The sequence below is a fragment of the Perognathus longimembris genome, chromosome 11 (genome assembly GCF_023159225.1).
Source record: "Perognathus longimembris pacificus isolate PPM17 chromosome 11, ASM2315922v1, whole genome shotgun sequence".
Lineage (NCBI taxonomy): Eukaryota > Metazoa > Chordata > Mammalia > Rodentia > Heteromyidae > Perognathus > Perognathus longimembris.
This window is the reverse complement of record NC_063171.1, coordinates 61352315-61368879: the sequence shown is the minus strand read 5'-3', so window position 1 is coordinate 61368879 and position 16565 is coordinate 61352315. Positions and strand designations below refer to the sequence as shown.

The window sequence follows — 16565 nt, the reverse complement described above, 5'->3', positions numbered from 1 at the left end:
CTTTAACCCCTTTTGGCTTGCTCATCCTTTGGTCTGGGTTTTCTAGCTAGCCTGTTCTTGAGGACAGGGTAGCAACAGCATGGAGAAGGTAAGAAAACAAAGAGATAGAACAAGAAAGCTTAGAGTGATAAGCAGTAGGACATACCCATGTACACACACACACACACACACACACACACACACACACACATATTCACATACATTTGATTAGAAGCTAAAGTCCAGAAGGACCAAAAATATAGGTCCCTTACTGAGACTGCTGCGTTTTGATGGGCCCATGTGGGAATACTTGGGACAGTTGGTCGGGGCGGGGGGTAATAAGATGTGGACAGGGCTGAGGCTGTGTCCCTCCCTCTGAGGGCCACTAGGGTGCAGTGAGAACCCCACCCAGGCTTTGGTGGTGAGAGCTCAGAGGTGGGATCCTGGGGTTAGGGGCGGTAGACACTGAGAGTCAGAGCCGCCTAACCCAGTGTCCCAGGCTCTTACTGGGGCCGGCTTGCCTCCCTAGCGGCCTTCCCAGAGACCCTTCACAGGGGGAGCTCCTGAACGAGGGCTCAGAAAAGCCTAGGTATCAAGGAGCCCTGAGATCCCCCTCCTCCAGCCCTTAAGTCCCAGGTTGGTGCAATTCTAGGCTGGCACCCTCCCAGAAACTGGAGGATCTTTCTGTCCTGGGGTCCAAGAAGACTCAGAGGGCTAGAAAACACCAAAACTCCTAAGGGACAGTCAGGGAGGGGGCTTGGAGGATTAGAGAGGCCCAGTGAGCATCAGGAAGAGGGGGGAGAGCCAGAGGGCCACTCCATGCCAGGCACAGCTTTAGAGTGACCTTCGACCCTTAAGGAAGTAGACAGTCACCCCATTTTGCAGATAAGACTCTGTGGCTTAAGGCCACAGAACTACAGGAGGTCAGAGCTAGAATCCGTCAGGACCCAAGGTCATAGGTCATGACTCCAGCACCCATCTGATGATGCCAGGCACAGACTGAGGGGGCCTAACACATGATCCTCCGGCCCTTGCTTGGATACTTCCGGAAACAGGGAGCTTATGAGCTGCGGGTGCCCTCGTGACTCCCTGGGCTCCTTCTGCTGTACAGGAAGAGACCCCAGCTTTCATGGTCATGTTTTCCATCCCATCTCCCTCCGGCACCCCATACGAGGCCACAATACCTCCAGAAACTGAGCGCTGACTTTGAACTCAGGCCCAGTCACGCCCTGCTCCTGTGCTCGCTGCTTGCGTTCCGTGATGCCCCGGAAGAGATGCGCGATGGCTCTGGGGATGATGCCCTGCTCCTCCTCCGCCATCGCCGTGTCAAAGCCAGTGCCCATGGTGTACGTCTTGCCGGCCCCTGTCTGCATGCGCCAAGATGCAACAGAGGTGCTGCCCAGCTAGCCTTGAACCAGGTCCCCTCACCCCTCTACCTCTGGCCACGTTCCCTGCCCAGCTTGTCCCAAAGCCACCCCCAAGAAAGGCTGTAATGACAGCGCTCACCCTGTTAGCCATCCCCATCCCCAGACCACAGATCAAACAGGGCAACTATATCTACTGCTCCATCAGATGGGGAGGAGGGACCAAACAAACATGGCGGGGGGGGGCATTGGTGGGGCGGGTGGGCTCACCTGCCCGTAGGCCAGCACTGTAGCATTGTAGCCCTCGAAGCAGCCCTCAATGAGCTTGCTCACACAGGTCGAATAGATCTGTTCCTGCCAGGTGTCCAGGTCGAAGACAAAGTCATAGGTGAAGGCCTTGTCCTTCCCCAGCAGGACCTGGGGCTCCCCCGGGGTGACAGAGGTACAAATATGACAGCCTTCAATTTTCTCCTTCGACAGCTGGGGCCGAATCCTGTCCAGGATGGGAAGAGACCTGGATCAGTCCCAACTGGAAGGATGGGGGTGCACGCCCCTGCACACATTACCCCAATGCTTCTCCTGCCACACCCAGAGGACAGTTATGGAGATGAAACAGTTACAACACCAACACCCAAATACCAGCAGCTGCTCACATTTATCAAGCACTCGGTGTATAGTGAATCTGCAGTATGTTATTTTTTCACAAATCAACTCATGTATTCTTCACTATATATAAATCCGAGAGGTGGCTCCTACTGGCTTAATTTTAAAACAGAGGCTAAGAACATTTAAGTGATTTGACCACCGTTGTACAATGCGAAGTGACAGAGCCAAACCCAAGCCTATGGGACACGAAAGCATATACTCCTAGCTGGACCAGGGTCCTGGGAATTAGTGTCACTCTGAGCAGAGAAAGAAGACAGCTCACTTGCTCTAGGGAGACAAAGCTCAGGGCTGGAATTGGGGAAGAAAGGGACAGGCTTGGCAGCTCTCCATGGCTCTCCACACATTCCCCTGAGGCAAGGCCAAGTTTTAGAGGTCAGAACCTTTACCCAGGCCGTGTGGACTGCAAGGTTCCTCCATGGCAGCAGCCCCCTTCCCCGATGCCAGACACTGCCGGCAGCCTCACACACAAGGCTTGGTTCCTCCTAGGAGTCCAGGGGCCAGATCAGGCACAATCTTGGCAGCCCAGGTCAAGTGGACACAACTAGAATGAACATCAAGCCCATTTGGCCCACAGGGTGGGCCCACATCCCGGACCCTGGCAGGCAGGCTCTCTCCTACGGAGAAGAGAAAGTGGCATCAAGATGGAGTGGAAGAGCCAGCCATGGGCAGAACTATCTCCATCCAGCCACCCCTTCCTCCCTCTGTAAGCAGCATCACCATGACGAGGTCCCCATGGCAACCAAACAGGAGCCAGTGAGCATGCGTGTGCAGGGATTCACAGAAAGCACCCCAAGCGCTGTAAAGCCAGAGGTGGGGGTGGGGTTCCAATGCCCATGGGCTCACACAAGCCAGCCCTGTCAGCCCAGTCCTCTCACAATGAGCCGCTTGTCAGGGTCCTCTCACTAAGCCAACATTTACCAAGGGAAGAAAGGAATGAGAGGCTCAGCCAGCACCCACCCAGGGCCCAGAGGCGCCCGGCCATAGAGCCCGGGGCCTCCAAGTCACCATCCGGTGTCTGTCCTGGGCTGCCCCGGGCCCCCGCTCTCTTAGAGCTGCAGGCTAGTTCGGCTGGTGCTCACCTGAGCTAGTTAGCCTGCACTTGCCTTGGGGAGGTAGAAATCTCGAGGTGGTGGGGGGGGGGTGGTGGTAAGCTAGTCCAGTTTCGCACACAAGGATCCGTCTGGCTTTCTTTAGAAATATTCCTCTGAGGCATGTACAGGTCCTCAGGGGTAAACGGCTCTCCCCGAAAGCAAAGAAACCCAAGGAAGCTAGTCCGAGCTTCGGCCAGGTGTTCCGGGCCAGGCTGACATGCGAAGCCAGCTTCTCGGGCTTCCTCCAGAAGTGGTTTGTGACTGGGAATGGTAGCCCCCCCCCCCCCACGTTATTAGCATGAATTGGTTGTATTCGGGGGTTTTATGTGACACGTCCACAGATGCATACAATGTGTATCAATCCGATTCACCCCCTCCACCACGCTCCCCTATCACTGGAGCGGATCCTCACTTGCCTCCTCTGGACACCCCGACCTCCACACCAGACCTCAGGGCCAGCAGCCTCCCGCACAGACTTCTCTGCCTCAGCCTTGATCACGGCAGCTGACACACCCTAGGCTCTCCCTGGACGGCGGCCTGGATCGCGCCCACGTGCTGACTCCTGTAGCTCTTGACCCCGCAACCACCCCGCGAGGTTACTACGCGCGCTTCACTGACAGATGAGGAAACTGGGATGGGGTCACCCAGAATCACAGACACGGGGGAGCCAATGTGAGCGCAGGCAGACGCTGCCCGGTGGGAGAGTTCTTTAGACGATTGCCTCCAAGGATCAGGACTCAGAGATCCCGGGGATAGGAACGGGGGGGACAGCACAGGGAGTAGCTGCAAAGAGGGGGTTTGGCACTGAACAGGGGGCAGGAATCTGGAGCTCTAGCCTGCGCCTGTGGGGCGTAAGAGCAAGTCACTTCCTCCCAGGGCCATGAAGTATACACAGGTGGAACCCGAGTCCTGCCCGGGCAGCCTCTGAGGACCCTCGATCTACACGGGCAAGCCTAGCTTCCGAGGACACCCTCCCCAGCACGTGGCGGTCTGTGATGGGATTTCTGGATCCAGTTCAAATACCATTTAATTACCGCAGGCAGATGGCAACACTGGCGATTGGGAGAAATCAAATCAGCATCCCTGGAGAGTGGAGGGGGAGGGAGGGAGTAGGCCCTTCTACCAGAGCCCTTCAATGAGAGGGGAGCGGGCAGCGAGCGGCTTCTTCGGGGGCTCCAGACCACCCGAGGAGCCTGCTACAGGCAGAGGGGCCGGCTGGAAGGGCGGGAAAGAGGGTTGGTTCCTCTGGGCTGTGGGTTCTGACAGGCTTTCCCACAGAGACCCTTTGTTGGCATAGCACATCCTGACATGGGGTTGTCTAGGGCCAGAGCCCCATTCTAAGCACCAGGATGCTTTGCCAGGGTGTGGGTGGATGAGCAAGTGTCACCTAGAAATACCAGCAGGAGACAAGAGGCCATGGGCCCCGGATGAGTTACTAATTCCCAGAGCCAGTGATGTAGAAGAGGGAGGGGGTGCCGGTCCCAGGAAGGCTGAGTGCCTGGGGATGCGAAGCAAAGAAGCAGATTCCCTGGGTTAGTGCTGGGCCAGGCCACCTGCTCAGGTGACCCTACTTACCTGACGCCCTGAGCTAGGAATTTCAACCCCTATTCCTCGAACAGGAAAGTGGAGGCTTGAGGCGGTTTACGTCACTCACATAAAGACGGTGGCGCCAGGAGCCGGCCCTGAGTCTGCGTCTCTGGCTGGCTCTGTCCCCAAGCGGTGAAGGGAAGTTCCTCCCCAGCGCCACTGGCCGAGCTTCCTCCGGAAGGAGCACATGTCCACCCGCACACTGCCCACCTGGGCACTGGGCTGCCCTGCCTTTCAGGATATACAGCCTAGCGGCAGGAGACACTGGTCAGTCCTCCTGGGCTCCCCACCCCCCCTCACCTTGCCTTGTGGAGAAGTACAAACCCATGGTCCACGGGGAACAGACAGAGACCAGCTCAGGGTCCCTGTCCAGCCTCTGCCCGCTCACAGCCTGAGTTTTCATCCGGCTAGGTTATCGACATCTCTCCTCACATTGAACTGACTCTCCTCCTCTCCTCAGCAGCCTCTTCTCCTGGCCCTCCCCTGGATGGAATTACTTCTGAAGACTGGTCTCCAAAAAGCACAGGCCTAGCCAGTCCCACCGAAGCCTGAGAAGTGGGGTACAGGGCGAGCCTTTGGGGTCTTCCCATGACCCCTTGGGGCCCTAGGAGCCCAACCAACAAGGGTAAGTGAAACATTGTCACGCACAGACAGAATTTAAGAAGACAAGAAAAGAAAAATCAATGATCAAGATCAATTACAACGTAATGCAGCCGGGCGCCGGTGGCTCCGGCCTGTAATCCTAATTACGAAGGAGGCTGATAGCTGAAGATGGCGATTCAAAGCCAGCCCGGGGAAAGAAAGTCCGGGACACTCTCCTCTCCAATAGACTGCTCAGAAAAAGCCCCACGTTGCCCTGTGGCTCAAGTGGTAGAGCTCTAACCTTGAATAGAGAGAGAGGCTCGGGGACAGAGCCCCAAGCCCTGAGTTCAAGCCCCAGAACCAGTAAAAAACAAAACAACAAAAACAACCAAACTGGCAAACTCTTTCCCCCAGGCCAGCTGCCACGGGCCCCCTAGATCTGGATCCCTTCTGAATCTAAAGCAGCCCGATCCGTCCCGAGGCCCCACCACTTCCAGCCGCCCCCTCCATCCCTTCTCAATCCCGCAGAGAGGCGGGGCCGGGGGCCAGGACAACCCAGGCTCAGAAGGCGCTCCCCCCACCCCGATCTCCCAGAACAGACCCTGCCTATTCGCCACTTGGCAACCCGCAGGTTCAACGGCAGGCTGAAAGGGCCCACCGCTTTTTAGAGGCGGGATCTGGCACCAGCCTGAGGTTGCCGAGCTTCCTCTGCTTATAATTGGACAGGGGTTGGGGTGATGTGGGGAGGCGCGGGCAGCTGCGGAGCCCCCTCCTCCTGAGCCACCCCCACCAGCTTGGTGCCCGCTGACAGGAGACAAAGGCAGCCAGCCAGAGCCCAGGGCGGTGGGGAAGAGCTGAGCTCAGCAGTTGCTAGGAGGAGGAGGTGGAAGGAAACCAGGGAGAGGCAAGCCCAGGGGAGGCAGAGGGACGGCCAAGGAGAGGAAGCTCCCTCCACAGAGGGTAACAACTGGCACATCCGGACATGTGGTTGGAGCCTGACCTCCAGCCTCACGAGTCTAGGAGTGGGAGGAGGGTGAGTCCAGCCTCGCCCCCCACCCCATCGGTAGCAACGCGGCTCAGAGTAGGCCACGCCCCAGCCCAGGAGCTCCACCCAGTGCCCATGGGCTCCTAAGGGTTGGCCCACCTAAGGGAAGTCAGTCCCACCCAATCAGATGGCTAGGTTCCTCCCAGGGTTCTGGACTCACCTGCCCTCCCCAAATCTTATCCTGGGACCTCCAAGACAGCAGTCCTAGGCTGAGTCTTACTTCTCATGGATGAGGCAGAACAGGAGCCAAGAAATATTCCTAAATCCTAGAGTGTTCTTACAAAGAAAAGTTCTTACAAAGACGGTGCATGATCTGATTCCTGATGCCTGCCTTTTGCTGGAAGCCACTACACGCCTGAGAAGTACATGTACTCTTAACAACCACCACAGGAGCAAGACTGCCTCTTGCTAGACACACGTAGGTCATCACATTGGGCCACTTTGTTCTAAGGTGGGCAGTTTTGTCTCTAACGTACACGAGGGCTCAGAAAGCAGTTGAGTAGTGTGTGTATGTGTGTGTGTGTGTGTGTGTGTGTGTGTGTGTGTTGGTACTGGAGCTCGAACTTGGGGCCTTAGCTTTTTTGATCAAGGCTGGTGCTCTACCACTTCAGCCACACCTCCACTTCCAGCTTCCTGTCTGCCCAGGCTGGCCTCAAACCTTGATCCTCAGATCTCAGCCTCCTAAGTAGCTAGGATGACAGGTGTGCGCCTCTTGGGGCACAGCAAATTAAGTAAGTTGGCTCAAGGTCATGTAGCTGACACAGGAGCATGGTCCATAAAGACCTCCTTTGCTGGCCATCAGTCCGAAAGATTCTATCCAGAGGAGAGCCTGGGAGAGTGAGCACACCTGCACCTGCGTGCGATGTACACGCAGGGGACCTCTAGGCTGAGATACTCTCTCCCAGGCCCCATCTCAAAGGCTTTCATACCAGAGACCAGAAATCTGAACTAGATTCACCTCTCAGATGGCCAAAATAACCAATACCATGAGACCCTTCTGCAAAAGCTCCACGGGATAAAAGCGTATCTGCTCTTTGCTCTAAGAGGACCACAAATGCCTGGCTTCAATCTGAAAAGGAGTCCCCCAAGCCTAGAGGCACAGTGCAAAGTCAGGAAGCTCATCATCGTTCAGTCTCGGGGTGTTTTGCACCCAAGTTCCTATGGGGGCAGGGAGAGCAAAGATGCCCTCAGCTCCACCCCCCCCCCCTTGTACCCAGCCCCAAATTCACATGCTTGGCTCCAACCGCAGGTGGCAGGGCAGAGAGCCAAGCTGCCCTATCCTCCGCGGCCAAAGTGTGTGTCCATGGCTGTGCTTCTGCGTGTGCAAGGGAAAGGAAAGGGACTCGGAGATGAACCCCATGATCTCCAGTTTCCCTAGCACACAGGATAGCTTTGCTGTAGTGACCTGCCAGCTCTTCCCCAACAGTGACCGGTAGGGCACACTTAAGCTACAGCCGGAGGGATAAGCTAGATAAGCTAGCCAAAAGAACTTCCTGCCCACGGGACATTGTTAAACCCTGGAAAGGGGAGCCTGAGGTGAGGAGGAGTTGGTCTGAGGAGTCTTCTTCCTCAGCAGTCATTCCTCTGGAAAAACTGGCTTGTCTTCTTCAGTACATTCCCTAACCCCAAGGCCTTATTTGAAAAGGACTAAACCCAGCATCTACTGCGTGCCTGGACGGCAAGCTCACTCGCGCCCACGGACACAGGTAATGCGCTGACCGCTCTGTGAAGCGAGGGGCATGGGTTTCCTAAGGCTCACAAAGTGAGCCCGAAGTCACACGATTTGTAATGGGAGAAATGAAATCCAAACCATTCCTGCCCGTGTCCAATCCTGCCACATTTACCAAGCAATGCTGCAGCAGGGCGGGAGAAAAATGATCCCCTCCGAGAATGTCCAGGCTGATCGCACCGACAGCTGCCGGCGGTGCCACCAGCAGCCTGCTGGGAAACGAGTTTCCCTGTGCCGTAGCTAAAGGAGGCTGAGGCTGGGCATAGCAAAGCATGGAGCTGCTCCACGGCCAGAGGAAGGCGGCGTTCCTCTGCAGCAGAGAGGATGTCTACACCCCCACTTCAGCGAGCACCCTCTTCTCCTCCTCCCTTGGCAGCCTGCCAGCCCGGGGGAAGGAGGCTAGAAGCAAAACCTCTGCTCTCCCAGGGGAGTCTGGCTCCCAGACACCCAGGGGTTTTAGCTGACTTAGCAGAGAGCCCCGTCTTCTCTCCATCAGGGTGACAAGAGCTACTTCGGGGGTGCTGACCCTTTAAGCTGCAGTAGGAAGGTTGGAGGGGGGGCAAAGCTAGCAGAACTCTCTACAGTGTGCACGTGCACACACACACACACACATGCACGCACTTGCACACACTTTCCCCAGGCCTCCTAGACTTGCCCCCAGCCTGGGCTGGCTTGGAACCCCTAAGCAGCTTTGTACTGGGGCTAAAGGGCAGGGGTTTACAAGGCCCTCGCAGACTTGGTGAAAGGGGTCTGCCAACCTTTCTGCGTAGCTTTTGCCCTTGACCATGTTCCTTTTGCCCCTGAGCACGTGGCGTGGGGCATGGACAAGCCGTGAAATTCCCAGGGGACCTTGAAGCATTACCCCCAAAGGATGGGGTTCAGGGTTTTGACCCCACATCCTCCTAAGGGGGTGTCCTTGACCTTCCTCTCGCTTCATCTCAGAGTACTGAGTGGTCCATGAGTTCTGGGTCACACTCGGGCACTGGCAGGCAAGCAGCAGCAACCCAGGGTGGGTGGCATGCGTGGGGGGCCCCCAGGGCAGAGGGTGGAAAGTGGGCATGGAAGAGGAAGCGGTAAGCAGGCTGCGAGACAAATGCCCTTACCTCCTCCTCTAGCCACCAGACCCGGGGCGGGAGGTGGGGGGGGAATGTGGACCAGAGGCTGAGGGAAGGGGCGGGGCTGTTCTGAGCTAGAGGCCCCTCAGCTCGCCCTGGTGGGCCTGGGAGTTTCCTGAGCGCCCTGGTCTGGGTTGGCTCTTCGGCCTCCAGAGGCCTGGGAAGAACGGCCAGCTCCGTTCAGGGAAGTGCCCCTCGACTGTCCACCCCCATCACGGGGCATCTGGCAGGGGTTTCCCATGACCTCCAGGGAGGCGGGAGACAGGCTTATCCCAGAGCCCACTCCAGAGCTGTGACAGCATCTACATCTGCTGGGGATCCGTTCGTGGAGACTGGGCCCTAGGGACGCTCCGGGCTGAGGAATGCAGAGCAACAGGCAGCTGGCTGGCTTTGGAGGACTGTGGAGGGCTGAGTTCTCCCCACCACCCCAGTCTGTGCCCAGTCCCCACTGTCAGCCTGGGCTTACACAGTGTACATGCTCAGGTAGGACCAGCGTAGCCTACAGCAAGGACAGGCAGGCATCACCACAGAAGACAGAGGCATCGTGACTATGCTTGCTCTCCTTTCCACACCCCAGGACTGTGGTGGTCAAAGAAGGAGCCTTGTAGAGAATAGGCCACAGTGCTCGCCTTGCATGCATGAAGCCCTGGGTTCGATTCCTCTGCACCACATATATAGAAAAAAGCGGAAGTGGTGCTGTGGCTCAAGTGGTAGAGTGCTAGCCTTGAGCAAAAAAGGAAGCCAGGGACAGTGCTCAGGCCCCGAGTCCCAAGTCCCAGGACTGGCAAAAAAATAAAAAAACAAAATAAAGTAAAGAGAATAGGCCACTTCAGCCAAAAGGCTGCCACCTGCGCCGGGCTTCATAGCCCATTGTACTAAGCTCCGGTCCTCCCCAAACCCAGCCCCTCACAAAGCTCCACCCTGTCCCCCCCAAAAGGATCTCCCCTCCGTGACAGCCAAGGCCTAACCCAGCCCCCCCTCCAAGCGCCTCCTCCAGCTGTTTAAGGGGGAGGGGCGGGAAGACGCTGCTTTTCTTTTGAAAGCTTTCCATGTGCTGCTGCTGTCCAGAGGGCACAATGAAGGGCTGGGCGACCCTGGACACCTGAGGTTTTGACCTTTGGGAGGAAACCAGCTGCAAGAGGAGTCATGGTTGCCCCCTACTCCTCTCCCCTCCCTCCCCCCCCCCCCCCCCCCCCCCCCGCCAAACTCCCTTTACTAGAGAGCTGCCAAGGAGACAGATGTGGGGATCTAAAAAAGGGAGGGTGAAGGGAAGGAAGGAGCTTTCAAACACAAAAGGACCACGGTGGTGGCCATCAACCAAGTGACCCCCTAAGACCAAGTCGGGTAGCTTCACCCCCTGCCACACATCTATGGCCACGCCACATGCCCTTGCCACGTTCCCTTTCATGTTACAGCGAGGTAGTAAAGCCTTTGGAGAAACTCGGAGCAGCTGCTGGCAAGGTAGGAGAGAAGCGCACGTGCCGGAGAGGAGAGGCCCTGAGTTCAGATCCCTCCCCCGCCCCACCAGCCATCCTGCGTGGCTGCTCAACTGCACCCTCGAGGTCTCATCGGTTATGGGTGGGCTTGGGGGACAGCATGGGCTCAATGTCTGGCACAGAGGAAGAATGAAGTCAGTCCATGTGCGTGGCCGCCTCCTAGACCGGTTTCCTTCCCACCACACCGTGTTGTGCTGCCCTAAACAAAGTAGGCTAGAGTTGAGACCCTTTTACAGTTCACCACATCTTCAACCACAGAGATACCTCTGTGTACGTTTAATTTAGGGCTCATTTTTGTCAACACTTTTTTTTTTTTTTGCCAGTCCTGGGCCTTGCACTCAGGGCCTGAGCACTGTCACTGGTTTCTTTTTGCTCAAGGCTAGCACTCTGCCACTTGAGCCGCAGCGCCACTTCTGGCCATTTTTCTGTATATGTGGTGCTGGGGAATCGAACCGAGGGCTTCATGTATAAGAGGCAAGCGCTCTTGCCACTAGGCCATATCCCCAGCCCTTGTCAACACTTTTCATTTAAATATTTTATCCATTCCTTAGTAGTCCCGCCTGTGTGTTGTTCCCTCCAGGTACTATTTACATGCTCTCTGTAATGGGGTTCAAGGGAGGGGATTCCCCATCCCTCCAAGAGTCCACCACTCAGAGACAGTCTCGAGTAAAAAAGATGGATTTATTGGGGAAGTTCCAGATGGATCGATCCCAGGTTTCAGAAAAACATGTAACACAAAACAGGACAGCGGCACAGAGACTTACTTCCGGAAGATTTCTAAGTACCAACTCCAGTGGAGAGCTGACTTGGGACACCATGGGGATGAGATGCCAGATTCAAACATGTGGCATAGCATAATGGTGCCTGAGCTGGCCTGCCCCTACTTAGGGTCAGGTCAGGGGGCTGGGTCACAGGAAACTCCCCAGTCCCAAGCACTTGACTGACAGGTTCAGTAACCTATAGGCCATGTGCCCACCCATCTCTTGGAATTCAGGAACTCCATTACCTGGAGATGGGACTTCCCTTCCTGTAGGGATCCAGGCACACCCTTCAAGACAAGATGCTAAAAGTATCACATGGTCAACCTTGCCACACGCAGGTGGCCAATGAGGTTATAACACTTATAGAGCATGCCAGGTCACACGCAGGTGGCCAATGGGGTAACAATCTGCCTCATAGTATCTGCTTGAACCAACCTATCAGTCTAGTTAGAATTGTCACACAGATGGGGGGGGGGAGACTACTGTTTACAGAGAGGGGCAATCTTCCTGGGATCCCGAGCAGAAGGGAGGGACATGACCCTATAGCTCAGGGGCGGGGAGACAGTGGAGATGGGAGTCAGCTTCTGCACTCTTGTTTTTTTGTGTGTTTTTTTTTTGGCCAGTCCTGGGCCTTGGACTCAGGGCCTGAGCACTGTCCCTGGCTTCTTTTTGCTCAAGGCTAGCACTCTGCCACTTGAGCCGCAGCGCCACTTCTGGCCATTTTTCTGTATATGTGGTGCTGGGGAATTGAACCAAGAGCTTCATGTGTAGGAGGCAAGCACTCTTGCCACTAGGCCATATTCCCAGCCCAGCTTCTGCACTCTTTAACTAGTCTGAGATGGAGTCAATCTGACACCCCTCAACAGCCAATAATGGCGCTGGCCAGATCTGACCTCCATATTACACTCTCAACTTTCTCCATTTCCACTACTCTGTACAAACCAACACACCAGGGATTCCCATTCCCAGTGGGTAGAACTGAGATCCAGAAAGACTTACAGGGAGGGAGCCAGCTGACCCACTGACTAGATGAATGACGTTGGCTCCAGCCCTGCCCTTTGCTACCAGGCAGGTGTCACCCTCATTATTTCCCTAGCCCAGCCCCTCCTTCTCTCCACTGGAGGCTTACAAAAGCTGAGGTCCAATTCAGCAGGGCAGCAGGGCAGCAGGGCGGCGGGGTGGAGGAGAGAGGCAGTTTCCGGGGCCTGTGGTTACTATACTCCACTTCCTTGTGGTGACGTAAGCCCTGTTTTTACAGCAGGAGGCCACCAAGGCTCCTAAGTCCCCACCACAGCCTGCACAAGGTTCTGGTTTGGGCCTCAGTTTCCCAGGTCTATAAACTGGACAACATAGACACAACTGGTATTAAATGGCATTGTCTGGCTTTGGGCTCCTGAAAACATGCCTAGGTCCACAATTTCTCTTTCTCTCCCTCTTTTCCTCTCCCCCCTCCCACATTCTCTCTCTCTGTGTCTTTCTCGGCGCCCCCCCCCCTTTCCCTCTCCTCCCCAATGCTCTCAATTCAAAATTGACAGGCATGGACCATGATTTCAGACTCGCTGAGAACGAAGGAACCCCAGTGGGAGGAGGCATGGGCCTGCCTATCACTGTCCCTGGGGTCCCAGGCCTGCGCTTACCCCAATCCCTTCCCCACTCTAGTTTAAACTAATGGATGTGGGCAGACCAAGGCCCCTCCCCCTCCCCCTCTCCTTCCCCCACAGACTAGCGGAAGGAAGCTTTGAGAAGCCAGGCAGAGATAAGGGGGGAGGGGGCTAGGCAACTCTAAGGGCTCCCCTGGTGGGTGGGGGGGATCCTCAGGGCTGGGGGCTTAAAAGGGTCTTAAATAAACTCACCACATGACTTGGCTTCCTTCCCCAATTTCAGCTTTGCCAACTTGTGTTTCTTAACAGCCACCCCCCTCCCCCGATTTGTCAGGAGGCCTGTGTTTCTGCAGCTGGGGGCAGGTCGCAGCTTAAACCTCTCCTCTTTCTAGCTTTGCTGCCCATCCTCCCCCCTCCCCTCCTCCAGGTAAAGGCCAGGAAGCACAGAGTCCACATAGTATAATACACGAGGATTAAAGGATAAAGGGACACAGGACAGGGAAGGCTGGCCTGGGACTCTAGTGCAAAGCTGAGTTCAGGAACAGATGGACCAGACTTTACCTAGCAAACCTGGCGGGGGCAGGAAGGGGGGGTTGTGTGCCTTGTGGGGGGCTGCTCATACCTAGCTCCTGTCCCCTAATCTCGAAACTCCAGGTCCTCCTATGGGTTCTCAGAGGCCAGGCCTTCCCAGCAGCATTTTGTAGATAGCCAGCTTTGATCTTCATTCTAGATTAGAGGCCAAGAGCCCCGGCTCTGGCATTTCTCTCCTGTCTAAGAGCCTGAGCCGCTCTCTCCCTAACACATACGTTAGACTCCCTGCTTGCCTCTCTAAACAGCCGGACTCCAAGGTCCACCTCTGCCCTCAAGGGAATTCAGCAAGTATTTCAGGTGGAAAGAATTTTCAGGATGGCTGAAAAGCAGTTGCCTGAGGTAGTGAGTCCTGGGGCTGTTAAAGGTCCATCCTAGATCCTTAGCCCTTCTCATACACGCACCCCAAACCCAGACTTCTCAGCGGGACCAGTGATGTTTGGGGGTGGGGGACGGAAGGAGACGCAAAAGCAGGGAGAAGTCCCCTTGCAGCTGGTCACATCTGCCCCGGCTCCCCGCCACAGCTCCAACCCAATCCTACTCTCAGCTCTCTGATTAGAAACTGGGTTCTGTCCAGGCATTGTCTGCCTTCCCCAGCGGGCTGTGCGCATTGAGCTCTGGCGTGTGCCAGGCTAGACTATCACGCGGAGCTGGAGTCCAGAGCTCAGGGGAGGAGTGGGCAGGGCTCTCACCTTCAGATGCTCCAGTCCCCCTAGCCTCCATCCAGATCAGCAACTCAGACGGGAAAGATCACCCCAAAACCCAATGGAGAAGGCAGGCACCCTCCTGTCACCGTAGAAAGGGTCCCAGGAACCTTCTGGTGGGGGGGATGGAAAGGTCACAGCAGATGTCCTCACTCTCTACGCAGGTGTCCACCCCCCGGGGCTCCCCAGCTGGTACCTCCACATTTCACCGTGCTAGGTCTGGTCTGGGGGACCCTGAGCAGAGGTGGCAGAGGTCCTTTGTTTGTCTCTCTCCTCCAAGATGGAGTCTAAAGGAAAGCCCCCACAGACGGGGCACTCGGCCCCTTCTTTCCTAGCCTTGCTTCACACCCGGTGGGGGTAAGAGCTTCATTTCCCTTTTATGGTCCCCGGATCCTCATCTGCAGTAGATGCCACATTTACATTTCTCACCCAAGCACCTCTCTCTCTCCCCCTCCCTCCCTCCCTCGACATCCAAGACTTCCTAGCTGCTGTGTCAGCCCCTGGAGCAGCCTGACCCCACCCCACCAGCCCACCAGGCACCTGCCTGCCGGGCTCCTCTTTGTCTCAGGCTGTTTGGTGCCAGGAAAACTGAGCTCAAGAGATGCTCTGAGTGCTTCCTGGGGTGCAGAAGTGGGGGGCCTTCAGTGATGTTCTGAGGGGTGGGTTGGGAGTGGGGATCCCCCAATCTCCCGCCCTCAATCCCAGAGCTGTCATAAGCCGTTGTGCCTGTCTCTGTCGGCCAGGTGGCTGGGGACATCTGTCCTGGGGGCAGAAATGGCAGCTTGTCCACTGCCTTCTTTGACTGTGTATAGAAGCAACTTCTAAGGACCGCTGGAATCTAGGTCACCTTGACTCAGGGGATCTGGAGACCTGTCTCAGAGACCCACCTCACCCTGGAACACTCCCTCTCCCCCCATCATCCAAGGCTGAAACAGAGACAGAGCTCTCCCTCCCTCTCCCTGCCTCGATGGCCAGTTCCAGGCTGGTACTCTCTCCCACTATCCCCCTGTGGAAGAGAAAACCCCCAAACAGAAACAGGAGGGATGGTGCGGTGTGAAGCTGCTCTACCCAGCACAAAGAACACAGATGGTTTAACTTTGCAGTGTTTCCTGCCTCTGCACCTCTGTGTGTCCCCGCCCAACAGAACCCACCCAGGCCAGTCCACTCCCTGCAATGAGGCCTTCCCGGAGAACCCCCTCAAGTCTCAAGGCCGTGTGGGCAATGGAACCCCAGATAAGGCAACCGCAGCCCTCCTCCTCCACTTGCTCAGCTCCACCTGAGTGACAGGACATCACTGTCACTGCCTCCGTCTCCGTGTCAGAGGCAGTGTCCTCTGAGACACACGGCTTCCTCCCTCCCTCCTGGCCCCCAGCAGGACCAGCAGGACCGGCAGGCCCCGGGCAGGATCAGCAGGGTTCTCTCCAAAAGCCAAGGCACCATGCCAGCCCTTCCGTGGGTCCTACAGCAGATCTTTGTCTGCAGAACGCGCTCTCAGGATGCTGGGCTGCCTTGGCTAGATGGATCAAACGCCCAGAACTAACTAGCTGGGATAGATTGTAAGGGGGTGGGGGGGTGTGGATTTCCCCTCCAGCACCCCGTTATGAGACAGCAGCCTCGTGGTAGAGGCGAAAAGGAAACGCACAGACGCTTCAGCCTGGGCCAGGGCTGGGTGTGAAATACCGGATTTCCTTGTTTATTCGATTTTCTGATCATTAAGGGCTCCCCAGAGGGGCCCGAAATTACCACCCAAACAAAGCCACCTTCCAGCCGTCGGCAGGGCCGCCGTTCTCCACCCCCCCCCCCCGCCCACCCCGCGGCAGCCGGGCCAGCGCGCGGCGCCCTCCCGCCCGGCCCGGGCCGGCGCCTCCTCCGGGATCGCGGGCTCGGGTTCGAGCGGTGCCCGCGCGCCCCCCCGCGCCGAGCCCACCCCGCAGGACAAAGCCCGGGCGTCCTCGGCGCTCGCGCGCACCCGTGCCCCGCCGCCAGCCCGCCCTTACCTGACGGCCACCTTGACGCAGCAGTCCCCCTGGCCGGCCATGGTGCCCAGGCGCTCGCGTCCCGACGGGGATCAGGGGCGGGGGTCCCGGGGCCAGGGTCCGGGGGGGCAGCGGCCGCAGGCGGCGCGGGCGCGGGCGCGGCTGACGACGGCTCCCGCGGAGGCTGAAGGTGACATGCTTCACCGGAGACCAGCAGAGGGGCTCCCCCCGCGGCCGGCCCCCTCAGGGCGGGCGGGCGGGCGGCGGCGGGCGGCGGGCAG

The 16565-nt window shown here is 57.1% G+C and overlaps 1 protein-coding gene across 3 annotated transcripts in view; it reads right to left on the bottom strand.

The window, feature by feature from the left end:
- Kif21b (kinesin family member 21B) overlaps nt 1-16422 on the bottom strand; it is a 45555-nt gene extending 29133 nt beyond the window's left edge. For all 3 annotated transcript variants that reach the window (XM_048357430.1, XM_048357431.1, XM_048357432.1), the window contains exons 1-3: nt 16306-16422; nt 1614-1836; nt 1164-1346 (exon numbers count right to left, since the gene is read on the bottom strand). In XM_048357430.1, the coding sequence (XP_048213387.1) occupies nt 1164-1346; nt 1614-1836; nt 16306-16346 (447 nt within the window). In that variant the 5' untranslated portion in view covers nt 16347-16422. The remainder of the gene's footprint in view (nt 1-1163; nt 1347-1613; nt 1837-16305) is intronic.
- Nucleotides 16423-16565: the final 143 nt, after the last annotated feature.